This window comes from Marmota monax, unplaced genomic scaffold (assembly GCF_021218885.2).
Source record: "Marmota monax isolate L192 unplaced genomic scaffold, Marmota_monax_Labrador192_F-V1.1 WCK01_AAM20220418_F8-fsc00086, whole genome shotgun sequence".
Classification (NCBI taxonomy): Eukaryota; Metazoa; Chordata; class Mammalia; order Rodentia; family Sciuridae; genus Marmota; species Marmota monax.
Genome location: NW_026693086.1, coordinates 5,694,716 through 5,709,618, shown reverse-complemented (window position 1 = coordinate 5,709,618; position 14,903 = coordinate 5,694,716). Strand labels below are relative to the sequence as shown.

At 43.1% G+C, this 14,903-nt stretch overlaps 1 protein-coding gene and 1 long non-coding RNA gene across 7 annotated transcripts; one reads left to right on the top strand and one right to left on the bottom strand.

Annotated features, from left to right (window-relative positions):
- Positions 1–419: 419 nt before the first annotated feature.
- Positions 420–14,528, top strand: Tmem219 (transmembrane protein 219). Of its 5 annotated transcripts, none has more exons than XM_046454696.2 (6): positions 420–564; positions 1,722–1,920; positions 2,006–2,198; positions 10,419–10,648; positions 12,213–12,382; positions 14,178–14,528. In XM_046454696.2, exons 2-5 carry the CDS (start codon positions 1,756–1,758, stop codon positions 12,348–12,350), a joined length of 726 nt encoding a protein of 241 aa, XP_046310652.1. In that variant the 5' UTR covers positions 420–564; positions 1,722–1,755; the 3' UTR covers positions 12,351–12,382; positions 14,178–14,528. The 5 variants fall into 5 exon arrangements, with proteins under 5 accessions (XP_046310652.1, XP_046310649.1, XP_046310651.1 ...); XM_046454693.2 differs by lacking the exon at positions 420–564 and adding an exon at positions 650–736; XM_046454695.2 differs by lacking the exon at positions 420–564 and adding an exon at positions 771–789.
- LOC131424552 (uncharacterized) lies at positions 10,643–14,865 on the bottom strand. 2 transcript variants are annotated; one of them, XR_009227809.1, is made up of 3 exons: positions 14,710–14,865; positions 12,720–12,790; positions 10,643–10,728 (listed from the first exon to the last, which is right to left on the bottom strand). It is a non-coding gene; the product is annotated as an uncharacterized LOC131424552 (long non-coding RNA). The 2 variants fall into 2 exon arrangements; XR_009227808.1 differs by lacking the exon at positions 10,643–10,728 and adding an exon at positions 12,291–12,403.
- Between the last annotated feature and the right edge of the window lie 38 nt (positions 14,866–14,903).

The following is a 14,903-nucleotide window of genomic DNA, read 5'->3' as shown; positions in this document are numbered from 1 at the left end:
CCATGGAACCACTGTGACAAGCTGTCCATCCCCAAAGGGGCATGGACAGAGTCAGGACATGAACCCAGAGTTCCTGGCTCCATGTGTCATGCTATTTCAGGTCTGAGAGTCTCATCTCTAAAATGTGCTCAGAAGTGAAACGAGAAGGTCGCTACCGTGCAGCCTGGCGGCTCCAGGCTCCTAGGCACTTAGGAGTCACTAAAAGCCAGCGGCTATACTTAAGGTGTAGACATTAAGAATTTCGAAGGTGCTAGAGCAGCGGATCTCTAACTCTCCCAGTCCGGAAGGCCGAGTTCTGAAGCGGGAGCCCCACCCCACCGGGCGGACCTCAAGTCCTTCCCCGGAACCTGGGCGCGGCTGGCCCGTTCTATTGGCGCGGGTGGAGGACGAACAACAGAAAAATGCCTGCGACGAGATTTGCGCGGAAACTCTCCAGGGTCTTTCGGGAGAGGGGCCCGGGAGTTCTGCAATGGCTCTACCAGTAGTTCCCTCGCCTCTCTGGCGTTTCATCGTCTCCAGCGGAGTTGTCCCCGCCCCTTGGTCCCTCGGTTAAGTTTCCTTTTGGTACGCCCCCACCCTGACTTGGGCGAGACGGGCCACTGCGCATGCGAGCCCCGCTGCGGGGGCGGGATGGGCGGGGGGTGGGGGGGGAGAGGGAAGCGCGGAGCCGACCCCGCCCCTTCGCGGCTCCACGCGTGACGTCGCGGGGGCGCTGGCCTCCGCCCGGCTCCGAGCGGTGAGAGCTAGCGGCGGGCCGACCCGACACCGCCAGATCCGGAAGGGATGCGGGTGTCGAGATTCTTCCTAAGGGGGCTTTGGGGAGGAGGGGAGGCCCAGGTGCCCCACCAGCCGCTGACCCCAAGGCTCTGCCCTCCCCCCTCCTGTTTTTCCCTTTCCAGAAATGCCTGGACGGGTTGCTGGGCAGGAGCTGAGCATTGGTGACACCTGCGTTTCCGTGGCTCCCTCCTTCTTCCTCCACCCCATACATTTAACTCCTCGACTTCCAGATGTTCTTTCCCATCGGGCTGTCGCTTCTTGTGCGGAACAGAGTACTTTACTTGGAAGCAGGAGACAGGAGACCAGTTGCAGACGCTGGCCCTACCACTTCTATGTTAAAGTCCTAGAGCTTCAGTTTCTTCCACAATATTCTAGCCTTGTCTCATCTGGTTTTTGAAGATCAGTATGGCAGAGAAAGGAAACAGACATCTGTTGAGTACCTGCGTGGCGAAGTAAAAGCAGATAACCTTTTTATGATTTGGTGTTCTTAAAACTCCGATTAAGTTCACAGAGATTAACTGACTTGGTTTCACATGGCTAATGAGTAGCAGAGCTACCAGACCAAGTAGCTCCAAAGGTGGGACCTTCTAGTGAAATACTCTGGCTGGAGCTGTTCTTTCACCAAACACTATCCCAGAACAGTGGCTTCCCCTTTCTCTGGCTGAGAATTCTTCCTTTCATTCTCCTTTTTCCAGCATAGAATGCTCTGCTCTGCCTTGATTGTTTCAAAAGTGAAATGCAGCAAATATTTATTAAGTGATACAGAGAGATGAATTTTTGGAGTCAAGACCCTTGGATTCTTGTCTGGGTCCTGTCACTTATTGGCTGTGTGGTTTTGGGCAAGTGCCTTGTCTTGTCTGAGCTTTAGCTTCCCTTTGCATAAAATGGGTGGTGCCTCCTGACCAGTGGGCTCTTGTCTAGTTCTCCCTCATTGTCCTCCGCAGGCTCTCCGCAGAGGTCCATACCCCTCTGCTCCCCATGGGCAGCTGCCAGGCAGGGCACAACTTGCATCTCTTTCTGGTCCACCACCCACCTCTGGTTTGTGCCACTTTGATCCTGCTGCTTCTTGGCCTCTCGGGCTTGGGCCTTGGTGGCTACCTCCTTACCCACAGGACTGGCCTGCGCAGCCCTGACATCCCTCAGGTGAGTATCCTCCGGCTCACCCTTCCCCTGTAGACCTGCTCCTGCTACTGATCTCATCTCTCTCCCATCCTCCTTTTGAACACAGGACTGGGTTTCCTTTTTGAGATCTTTTGGACAGATGACCCTGTGCCCCATGAATGGGACAGTCACAGGGAAGTGGCCAGGGTCTCACGTCGTGGGCTTACTGACCACCTTGAACTTCGGAGATGGTCCAGACAGGAACAACAAGACCCAGACATTCCAAGCAAAGATTCCGGGTAGTCAGATAGGATTGAAAGGTGAGATTGGGAAGGATTGGGAGCCCAGCATTGGAAGAACACTGAGGGCCAGGCCCTGCCTCTGACCTCACCAACCTGGTGACCTTGGGAACTTATGTGTACCTTAGTCACTTCTACTAAAATAAGAACTCGATACTGGGGCCAGGGTTGTGGCTCAGTGGTAGAGCGCTTGCCTAGCATGTGTGAGACACTAGGTTCGATCTCTGGCACCACATAAAAAATAAATAAGTAAATAAACAAATAAAATAAAGGTATTGTGTCCATCTACAACTAAAAACAGAAGAAAAATTTAAAAAAAGAACTCAATACTTATAGTGAACATGCTGTCTACAGTGTAAGTTCTCTCTCTCTCTCTCTCTCTCTCTCTTTTTGGTACAGGGGATTGGACCAAGGGGCCTTAACTACTGAGCCATATCCCCAGACCTTTTTTGAATTTTATTTAGAGACAGAGTGTCACTGAGTTGCTTAGGGCCTTGCTAAGTTGCTGAGGCCGGTCTTGAACTTTCAATCCTCCTGCCTCAGCCTCCCAAGCTGCTGGGATTACAGGCATGCACCACCATATCTGACTTACAGTGTGGTTTCTCTGTTTTGTCTTTCTATTTCCAGTTCTGCAGTTCTTTGATTCCATCTTGGAATTGTGATAATATGGGCTAGGTTTGACTCAAATGTTTTTTCTCATCTTATAATCATCTCTTCTTAGAGGCACCATTTTCCCTCAGGGATATCAGAGACTATGTTCTGTTCAATTAAACTAGTATCTTAAGTGCCTATTGTATGCTTAGCATAACTCTTTGTGCAGAACAATATTAGACACCATTATTTACCAAACAGCTTATAATCTTCGGGGAAAATGATGAGATGTATGGTCTAGTAGGTGCCATTAATTTCTGGGTGACATCTGATCTCAGTTTTCTTATCTAAAAAATGGGGAGATAAAGCTGGATACGGTGGCACATGCCTATAATCCCAGCAACTCAGGAGGCTGAGGCAGGAGGATTGCAAGTTTGAGGCCAGTCTCATCAACTTAATGAGGCTCTAAACAACTTAGCAAGACTCTGTCTCAAAATAAAAACTAAAAGGTTGGGGATGTGGCTTAGTGGTTTAAGCACCCCTGGGTTCAATCCCTAGTACCAAAAAGAGAGAGAGACACAGAGGAGAGAAGGGTAAAATTTTCAGATTTATTTATTTATTTATTTATTTAAATATTTATTTATTTATTTTAGTTCTCAGCGGACACAACATCTTTGTTTGTATGTGGTGCTGAGGATCGAACCCGGGCCGCACGCATGCCAGGCGAGCGTGCTACCGCTTGAGCCACATCCCCAGCCCAAATTTTCAGATTTAATACTCTCATTCTAAGATTCTCCTATGAGTCACATGTGTCTGTGTATGTTCAAGTGTACACGTATGTGAACAAAGAATAAGAATAAGATCTGGTTTGTGCCTATCAGAATGGAGAGGAACAGCCCTGGAGGAGACTGGAGAGAGGTGATGGTGGGCGGAGGGAGCTGGCAGGGATAAAGTCCAGGAGAGTTAGTGGAGATGGGGGTTGGAAACAAATTGCTCAAAAGCCAGGGTTTTCTCCACTCCAGCTTTTATGTCTTTTGCAGCCATCCCCAAAGATATTGGTGAAGCTGCTTGTCCACATTCCCATTCCCAGCAGGGAGCCCGCTTCCTGAGGGAGCTCCCTTCCTGAGGACCACTGGAGGGTTTTAGTGATGATGAATAGCACATTTTTTACCTGTGTCATTGAAAATAGACCCATAGTGCTGCAGCTTCTGCAGGCCTTTCCTTCCCTGATCTCCATGAGCCTAGGGAGTCCTCTTCCTCTTTGTCATGTGTTTGGAGCTTTGGAGAAAAAATAGAATAGGCTCATTAATGGGTCCTTGGGATCTCATTGAATAAATGTTGGGGGTAGGGAATGGGCTGAATAGAATTTGCAGATTAGAGGCTGGTAGATGTGTTGGTGTGTGTGTGTGTGTGTATGTGTGTGTTAATTATGTTAATTTTCATAATTTAAAAATAAGGAGGTTTCACAAAAGAATCCACATTGCCAGTTCTCCCTCCCTCCCTCCCTCTCTCTCTCTCTCTCTCTCTCTCTCTCTCTGGTATTAGGAATTAAGCCCAGGGATTCTTTACCACTGAGCTATATCCCCAGCTCATTTCATTTTTTTATTTTGAGACAAGGCCTTGCTAAACTCCTGAGGCTGGCCTTTACCTCAGTCTCCCAGGTAGCTGGGATATAGGTGTGCACACCTGACCATTTCCAGCTTCTCTAACAAAACCCACAAAAGGCTACATGGTGGCCTTTTGCTGTTTTGTAATTGGCTGTTGAGGCTGGAAATGCTAGTGACAGATTGAGATGGGGTGAAGTGGTAGGTTGTTGAGGGGAGCGAGAAAAAAAAAGAACAAGAAGAATAAGGAATGTATCAGATATTTACAGACTTGGGGCAGTTTTTCCTATTCTGCCTTTTTTTCTGTGTATACTGGGGATTGAACACCAGGGTGCTCTACCATTGAGCTGCATCCTCAGCCCTTTTTATTTCAGATTTTGAGACAGGGTCTCACTAAGTGAAACCAGGCTAGCCTCAAACTTGGGAATCTTCTGCGTCAGCTCCCACAAGTCGCTGGTATTATAAGTGTGTGCCACCAAGCCTGGCAATTCTTTCTACTTTAAAACAAACAAACAAACAAAAAAACAAAAAAAAACATTTAACTGCATTATTTATTTATTTATTTTTTAGTTGTAGTTGGACACAATACCTTTATTTCACTTATTTCTTTTTATGTGGTGCTGAGGATCGAACCCAGGGTCTCGCACGTGCGAGGCAAGTGCTCTACCCCTGAGCCACAACCTCAGCCCTTAACTGCATTATTGAGATTTGATTCACATACCATATAATTCACCTACTTAAAGTATACATTTAAATGACTTTGAATATATTCACACTAGTGTGTGATTATCACAATTCATTTTAGAACATTTTCATCAACCAGAGACTGTTCACCCATTAACAGTCATTCTCCTTCTCTCCCCCCACCCCAATCGCCCAGCCCTGAGCAACCACTAATCTACTTTCTGTCTCTGTAGATTTGCCTATTCTGGACACTTAATATGATATGTGGTCTTTTGTGACTGGCTTCTTTCACTTAGAATAAAGTTTTTAAAGTTCAGCCATTTTATAGCATGTATCAGTATTTCATTTCTTTTTATGCTGAACAACATTGAATGAATATACCACATTTTCATTTATGTGTTCATCATTTCTGTGTTCAACATTTGGGTTGTTTGTAGGTTTTGGTTAATATAAATGATGTTGCTATGAACACTGTAGGTTTTTGTGTGGACATGTTCTCATTTCTCTTGAAATAAACATGAGTTGGGCGTGGTGGTGACTTGGGCATGACTTGGGAGACTAAAGCAGTAGGATTGCAGGTTTGAAGCCAGCCTCAGCAAATTATTGAGACTCTGTCTCACAAAGAATTGGGGATGTAGCTTAGTAGTAAAGCACCCTTGGCTTCAATCCCTAGTATTTACCTGCATGTGTGTGTGTGTGTGTGTGTGTGTGTACTTACAAGTAGAACATAAGATAATGCTATGGTTAATCTTTTGAGGAACTTCCCAACTGTTTTCCACACAGCTATAGCATTTTATATTTTCACCAGTATGAGATTTCCATTTTCTCTACAACCTCACCACTACTTAGTTATTATCTGTCTTTCTTATTATAGTTGTCCTAACCAGTGTGATTCTGATTTGCATTTTCCTGATGAATTAACAAGATTGATAATGATATTTCATATGCTTTTGGCCATTTATATGTATATTTGAAGAAACATATATTCAGAGTCTTTAACTGTATTTTAAATTATGCGATTTGTCTTAATTATTCAGGTATAAGAGTTCTTTGTGTTTTCAGTGCCACTGCACCTAGTACCCTGTATTTTCTTCTATAGTTTTAATTTTTGCGTTTAGGTCTATGATCCATCTTTAGTTCATTTTATGTATGAGGCTCAACTTCATTCTTTTTGCATGTGTCTATCTTTAATTGTATAACATCATTTTTTGGAAAGATTGTTCTTTTCCCCCACTGAATGGTCTTGGCACCATATTGAAAAATCAGTTGGCCCACTGTGGTGGTGCAGGCCTGTAATCCCAGCAATTTGGGAAGCTGACGCAGGAGGATTCCAAGTTCAAGGCCAGCCTCAGCAATTTGGCAAGACCCTGTCTCAAAATTAAAAATAAAATAAAATAAAAGGACTTGGGAACTAGCTTATTGGTAAAGTGCCCCTGGGTCCAATCCCCAGAACCAAGAAAAAGAAAACTAAAAGAAAATAAATTGACCAATTGACCATGGATACATTGTTTATTTTGAGATTCTGTTGTATTCCACTGATCTATATGTCTATCCTTATGCTAGTGCCACACTGTTTTGATTTCTGTAGCTTCATAGTAAGTTTTGAAGTCAGGAAATGTGAGTCCTACAACTCAGTTCTTCTTTTTCAAGATTGTCTTAGCTATTCCAGATCCCCTGAGTTTTCATTCACATGAATTTTAGGAATAGCTTGTTAATTTCTGTTTCTGCAAGAAGCCCTATTCTTTTTTTTAATACCTTTATTTTATTTACTTATTTTTATGTGGTGCTGCAGATCAAACCTAGGGCCTTACACATACTAGGCAAATGCTCTACCACTGAGCTACAAACCCAGCCCTGCCCTATTCTTTTAATAATGGTTAGAAACAAAGATTTTTACGGGGTAGGAGGAATCATCTGTGATTGTATCAACCATGTAACAATTATTGAGCACTTACTAATATCAGACATGGGAAATACAGAGATCTGTAATACATGGGTCCTCCCCTAAAGTTGCTTACAGTCTTGCAAGGATAAAGATTCGAATAGAAATAAATACCTTTCAGTATGTGAGGTAGAACATAAGGTACAGTGGGAGTACTGAGGGGCCCATGGAGCAGGGATAGCAAAAAAGGACTTTCCCAAGGATACAGTGCCTAGGCTAAAGCCTGAGGAATGCTTAGTCACATACAGTTCAGCCAGAGGAAATGGCAAACATAAGGACAGCATGACATGTTTAGGAACTTCCAGAGGTTCAGTTTGGCTGGTATATACAGGAGAAGGAATGTTGAATGAGTAGTGGGAGATGGGTCTGAAGACAGAGGCAAGATCCCGTGGAGGATCTTGTGTGCAACCCAAGGTAATGGGGCTTTATCCAGCACATTGGGCATACTTAAAGATTTTGACCAGGAAAGCAGTAGAACTTTATTGTTTTGTTTTTTTTTTTTAAAAGATCACACTCTGTTAGCTGACAGGAAGACCGGTTAGGAAGTGACTGCAATAAAGCAGTGATGAGAAAAGCTGAGCTAAGCCAGAGGTGTGAGTTGAGAGAGACATTAGAAATCTGGGATTGGTAAGACTTGGTGACTGATTCCATCGGGGTGATGTAAAGAAAGGGGAAAAGTTTTTTACCAAATTTTATACATATATTTTTCAGTGGTAATTATGGTGTCTATACTGATTTGTGTTTGTCTTTTTTCACTTACATGTAAGTGGTTTTTCATAATACTACATGATCTTCAACATTGTGATAATGACTATAAATTGATCCATTAAATGATCAGGCCCGCATTTGTTAATGCTTTCCTTAGTAAACATCTATTGTTTCCTAATTCTTGATAAAATCACAATAAATATTTTGATATGCTTTGCATTTTTGTTTTAATCCTTTCCTTTGCATTTCCATAAGTAGAATTACATAGTCAAAGAATATGCCTCCCTTGCTTTTTTTTTTTTTTTGGTAGTGGGGATTGAACCCAGGGGCACTTAAACTCTGAGGCAGCCCTTCTTTATATATTTTATTTAGAGAAAGGATCTCTCTAAATTGCTAGGGCCTCACTAAGTTGCTGAGGCTGGCTTTGAATTTGTGCTCCTCCTGCCTCAGCCCTGCAAGCTGCTGAGATTACAGGTGGATGTGGTGCTGCCTTTTTTGGGGGGCGAGGGCGGTATAGGGATTAAACCCAGGGACACTAGACCACTGAGCCACATCCCCAGCCCTATATTGGATTTTATTTAGAGACAGGGTCTCACTGAGTTGCTTAGCGCCTCACTTGTGCTGAGGCTGCCTTTGAACTCACGATCCTCCTGTTTCAGCCTCCTGAGCCAGATGTGCTGGCTTTTTAAAAAGATTTTTTAGATGAACACAATATTTTTATTTATTAATTTATTTGTTTTTATGTGGTGCTGAGGATCAAACCCAGTGCCTCATACATTCAAAGGAAATACACTACCACTGAGCTACAACCCCAGCCCCATGCTGGCTTTTTTTTTTTTAGAGAGAGAGAGAATTTTAATATTTATTTTTTAGTTTTCGGCGGACACAACATCTTTGTTTGTATGTGGTGCTGAGGATCGAACGCGGGCTGCCCACATGCCAGGCGACCACGCTACCGCTTGAGCCACATCCCCAGCCTTCTGTGCTGGCTTTTTTAAAACTCATTTTGTTGTGGGATGAGCACATACAGAAGTCTAGAAAACAAATGTAAAAGTGGTCCGCACTTGATGGACATATTCTGAGCCCACTTAAATTGCCATAGACACAGATAAATAATAATTTAGACAGTGCCTACCTCCTCACATCTTCAAAAATTCCTGTATTCATCTTTTTAATTTTTACTAATTTAATAGGTAAAGGAATTACCTGATTCTTTTAATTTATTTTCTCCTAATTGCTAGTGAGGTTGAGTTTCTTCTAATGGGTTTATTGGACATTTTCAGGTCATTGGTTTACCTGTTTGTATTCTTTGCTCATTTTTCTTTTTTTTTTTTGTATCATATTTTCTGTTTCATTTTTTTAAAAAAATAATTATTTTTTAGTTTTAGGTGGATACAATACCTTTATTTTACATTTATGTGGTGCTAAGGATCAAACCCAGTGCCTCGTGCATGCTAGGTGAGCACTCTACCACTGAGCCACAACCCCAGCCGGCCCCCCATTTCATTTTTTGAGGAACTACCATACATTTTTCCACAGTGGCTATACCATTTTACATTCCCCTCATTTTTTTTTTGTCTTTTTTTCTTGATGTGTACATCTTTATTCTATTAGATTCTAAACTTTTCTGTTAATTAAGTGCATTATAGGTGTTTTCAGGCAATCTGTTAACTTGATTTTTTTGTTTTTAATTTATCTTTTGTTGTATGGAAGTCCTTAACCCTTATGAAGATGGGTATATTGTTCTTGTCCTTTACGAAAGATTTTAGATTTTCTGTCCTTTGTTGGAAGGTCTTCCTTAAAATTAGGAAATAGTCTGTATTTTCTTTTAATAATTGCTTAAAATTTATTTTTAGTTTTGTATGATTATTTAATATATCTGCATTTATTTTATAGTGCGAGATAACAATCTATGTTCTTTTCAACATGGAAATTTTCCCCAAACCATTTACTTAATAGGCTATCCTTTCCCCGCTAATTTAAAATAGAGTAGGGGCTGGGGCTGGGGCTGGGGCTGAGTGGCAGAGTGCTTGCCTAGCATGTATGAGGCACTGGGTTCGATCCTCAGCACCACATACGAATAAACAAATAAAATAAAGGCATTCTGTCCATCTACAACTGAAAAAAAAAAGATTAAATAAAATAGAGTATAAACTTTTTTTAAATCTTTATTTATTTATTGTTATGTGGTGCTGAGTATCAAATCCAGGGCCTCACACGTTCCCAGTCCTCTTTAAAATTTTTTTTTATTTTGAGACAGGGTCTCGCTAAGGCCAGCCTCAGACTTGCGATCCTCCTGTCTCAGTCTCCAGAGTCACTGGGATTACAAGCATGAGCACTGTATCCTGCAGGTGTGAATCTTTTAATGAATTTTGGCACCTAGCGGGAGTTGCTCTCTTAAAAAGGACAGGTTAATTTATACACAATGACATGAGCAGTGTGGGTCTGCCTGTCTCACTACGATCTTGTGAGGTAGTAGTATGATGGTGGAGTTGATTTTAAACTAATTTCAGCTAATTTGTGTTTATATTGATAGGCAGCCATTTTCATTTCTCAAACATATAAATGGCATTGTGTACAGAGTACTTTATTGAATGAGATTAATGCCAAAACTCCTGGTCTTGTAGGAAGCTTTAGGAACAAACAGAAGTCTGAAGATAGCTCCTGCCCTCTGCTTCTTTTTCCCCATCTGCTCTCCTGTGCCTCTCCCAGGATCTTCTGCGGGAGAGCTGATCCTCATCACAGCCAGAGTGACCACAGAGAGGACTCCAGGAACCTGTCTATATTTTAGCACTGTTCCAGGAATCCTGCCCTCCAGCCAGCCACCCATATCCTGCTCAGAAGAGGGAGCAGGAAATTCCACCCTGAGTCCTAAGATGGGTGAGGAGTGTGTCAGAGTCTGGAGCCACGAGGGCCTTGTGCTCACCAAGCTGCTCACCTCAGTAAGTGCCTCAGGTCCATCCTCAGGATTTTGTAGAATGGTGGGTTGCTGTGTCTTCGAGGTTCCAGAAGGCAATTTTACCTAATAGAAAAAGTACAGGCTTTATAACCCTGCCTTAGAGGCTGTGTGACTGAGGTAAGTATCTGAACCTCTCTGAGTCTGAGCTTCCCATCTGTAAAACAAAACCATATACTATATCTTCATTCTATCAAACAAGGATTGAATGAGAATGACAGCAAAATGCTCAGCACAGTGCCCCATACATAATAGAGATTTGATAAAGGACAACTATTTACTGTTGTCTTTAATAAGATAAAACATGATCTCTATCTCAGAGGAATTCAGAAGCTGTAATAAGAGGCAGAAGGGGCTAATTGCTATCATTGAAATGTGAGCAGAGTGTTATTCAAATACCAAGCATACAGCAATTTAACTTGAACATTTATGAAGAGCACTTCCCAGGGAAGGTGGCACTTACGAAAGACAATTGTGTATAGTTGTTTATAATATACAAAGTTTATAATGTACAGAATGCTTTCAGGTTCATTATCTCATTTGATCTTAAAGCAGCCTTTTGAGGTAGGTATCATTATCCCATTTTACAGATGAAGAAACAGGTTTAAAGAGAGGGAGTGAATTGCCTAAGGCCACATAACTAGTTAAGTAGCAGAGCCAGGATTGCAATCCATGTGTTGTGTTCCATCAGGACCTTTAAAGAATGAAAGTTTGGCTGGGGGCTCTGTAATCACAACCACTCAGGAGGCTGAGGCAAGAGGATCACAACTTCAAGGCCAGCCTCAGCAACTTAGCAAGCCCTTGTCTCAAAAATAAATAAATAAATAAAAAGGGCTGGGGATGTAGTTCAGTGGTAAAGCAACCCTGAGTTCAATCTCCAGGACCAAAAAAAAAAAAAAAGAAGAATGAAGGTTTGGACAGAGAATTCAGTAGAGTTCCAGAGAGGGAAGATACAGGAGCACAGTGTTCTCAGGGATCAAAAAGTGGTCCGTTTTCTGAGGGGCTCCAAAATGAGGGGCTTAGGTGTCTTAGAAGAGGCAGGAGAGACCACAGTGGCTGATGGGGCTGTGAAAGCCAGGCTGGGATGCTACACCTAGCATCATAAGGGCCAGTAAAGGCTCTGAAGGAGAGAGAAGCCCACCTAGTGCTGGGTAGAAGAGACTAGCTGAGAGATGGAGGGAGACAGTTTAGATGGCTGCAGTACCCTCTGCTGTCACATTTAGAGACCCTGGGTGGAGCAGAACCTGGCACTGCTTGCAGTCTTTCAAATGTAGATAATTGTGAATTTTCCTATCTCTAGGAATCATTTTGAGAGTTAAGGTTGGTGGCTGGGCAAGAAATTAGTTTGTTAACCATCCAAGACAAATGTTAACTTGCATCAAAGTAATGTCTTCCCTCTAACTGCTCCCTCCCTGGGTGCTGAGAGGCCTCCCCCTCATGGGGGCTTCTCTCCACAGCTCTTGGGCTGGGGTCAAGATGTCTTCCAAAGGGACAAGTCCCCACTGTCCCCTCTCCATCATTTCTCCTTCCCACTTTGCTCCCTCCCCTAGGAAGAGCTGGCTCTGTGTGGTTCCAGGCTGCTGGTCTTGGGCTTCTTCCTGCTTCTCCTCTGTGGCCTTCTCTGCTGTGTCACTGCTGTGTGCTTCCACCCGCGCCGGGAGTCCCACTGGTCTAGAACCCGGCTCTGAGGGCACTGGCCTAGTTCCTGCCTTGTTCTCAGGTGAGGTTCTTTACTCTAGTCCTGTGGGAATATGAGAGGGGTGGGGGTGGCAACTGTAACTGGGGTAGAACAGATCCTTGGAATCTATCCATAAATATTGCTCTGAGTCCTCAAGAAGCTCCATCTATCCTCATAGGGAATGGGAATCATTTATACCATAAGCATGCAACATTTTTCTTATTATTTTTACTTTTTTTTTTTAATTACAAAATAGTTAACGTTCCTGTAGAAAAGTCCGAAAACCTCAACAGTACAGCGTGGTAAATTATTATAAAGTAGTTACTCTTAAAATACCTGTATCGGGCTGGGGATGTGGCTCAAGCGGTAGCGCGCTCACCTGGCATGCATGCAGCCCGGGGTTCGATCCTCAGCACCGCATACCAACAAAGATGTTGTGTCTGCCGAGAACTAAAAAATAAAAAAAATAAAAAAATAATAAAAAAAAATACCTGTATCCTAGAAGCCCTTATCCTCTGGTCCCTTCCTTCCTGGTAATGACGTTCTTCTCCCTAGAAGGAAGTACTATTTTGCTTTATAGCTGATCACCAAATATGCATTCCAACTATGCATGAGATTTGGTTTTATTTATTTTTGAAGATGGAATCATACATATTATTTGGTGACTGATTTCTTTCAAGTGACATTCTGATTTTAAGATTTACCCATGGCTGTAGTTCATATCCATGATTTTTGGCAAGAATGGTGAGTTAAGAGGGTTCATCTTTTATGATTCCTCCTGGATATGCATGATGTTTGCCTTGCTTTTGTCCTGAAATTCTTTTTTTTGGTGGGGGGCACTACTGAGGATTGAACTCAGTGGCATTTAACCACTGAGCCACATCCCCAGCCCTATTTTGTATTTTATTTAGAGACAGTATCTCACTGAGCTCCTTAGCACCTTGCTTTTGCTGAGGCTGGCTTTGAGAGGTCCTCCTGCCTCAGCCTCCCAACCTGCTGGGATTATAGGTGTGCTCTACTGTTCCTGGCTTGTCCTAAAATTTTTTTAAAATATTTATTTATTTATTTATATGTGATGCTGAGGATCGAACCCAGTGCCTCATACATGCAAGGCAAGTCTCTACCACCGAGCTACAGCCCCAGCTCCCGTCCTAAAATTTTAATACAAGTTTTGTAAATTTGATTAGAACATCTGAAAAGAATCTAATTAATGATGCCCATTTACTAGGAACACACTGTGTGCCTGAGCATTTTACATGCGCTCTTCCATTTATTCATCATTGCATTTATAAAAAGTTGATTCTACTAACAAGATATTTGGAGGGAATTAGATTTACAAAGATAGCAGGGGGTGGAGGACATATCTGCTAACTAGTTCTCATGTCAACTCATCAAAGGAAAAAAATATTTCTGCAAGAAATCTTCACCCTGTCAGGTCAGTCTCTTAATTTGAGAGCCATATGTTATGCATTCAGCTCTTAAACTGTTCTCAGCTCTAGCTGCTGCTGTGCCCTAGGAAATGACTGTAGGAGGAGTGGAAACAGCCCAGCCAGAGGAACTGGAAGTTCAAGATCAATTTTGCAAATTTTGCTTGGGGCCAACCCTCACTGCCTCAGACACCTACCTGGGACAGGAAATGATGGAGCCTTCTCAGGCTTGGACTGGGAAAGAAGAGCTTTCTGGCCTGTGGCAGATGCTAGGGTCCTGAGGCTGCCCCAGTGGGATTGAGTCTATATCCGTCTCTCTAATTGTCACTCTGTCTGCTCCTTCATCAGTCTGTACTCACCCCACCTAAGGAGTCTCTGACCTGTCCTGTTTTGTTTTCCTTTCTCTACAGGTGTGAATCAACTTCTTGGGCCTTGATTCTGACTCAGAAGAGACCTTACAAAAAGTGAAGAGCTAGAATTTGGGAGAAAATAAAAGGCTTTTTTTTTTTTTTCCTGCCCAGTGTGGCCTAAAGTGTTTATTGGGGATTGGAATTGAGGTAGGAATTTTATAGTAAACAGGCATGGGAGGTTTGGAGGGACTTTTCCCTGTTGACTCTTGAGTTTGGGATACAGGTTCGCATAGAACATATACACAACTCTTTCCAGGTTGTGACTTGGCTTTGGAAAACACCTGATTTTGATCCTAGCTCTGCCATTTTTATGCCTTTCTTCCATGAAATAAAATTGATAATTACAGCTGGTTTTTGGAGGGTCAGATAGTGGAAATGCCATCACATAAACGCACTGCGACTTTGAATAAGTCATGCAATCCTGCAGTGCCTTAGTTTCCTTAAGAAATTCGACCAATAGAATTTACCCAATATTCATATGCAAAGATTCCTCACCCTTGGGGACCCATGTCCAGGCTGGATGCTTACTAACCTCTGGACGGTCCACTTTCCCGCCTTTTCCGCTCCCAGCAGCAGCTTTCCCTTACCCCTCCCAGCTTCTACGCTGCACGCAGGCGCAAATCACGGCCTCTTTCCTTCCACCCGCGCCCCCTCAAAGCTTCCCCTAGCAACAGGCTCAGGCACAGAGCTAAGGCGGGGCAAACGCATGCGCCTCAGCTTTCTCCA

Excerpts from the sequence above, each read along its gene's own strand:
- Tmem219 (XM_046454692.2), top strand. The coding sequence starts at position 1,183 with ATGGCAGAGAAAGGAAACAGACATCTGTTGAGTACCTGCGTGGCGAA. Across the intron at positions 1,230-1,721 it reads TTGAGTACCTGCGTGGCGAA|GCTCTCCGCAGAGGTCCATA; the intron begins GTAAAAGCAGAT and ends TGTCCTCCGCAG. Across the intron at positions 2,199-10,418 it reads TAGTCAGATAGGATTGAAAG|GATCTTCTGCGGGAGAGCTG; the intron begins GTGAGATTGGGA and ends TGCCTCTCCCAG.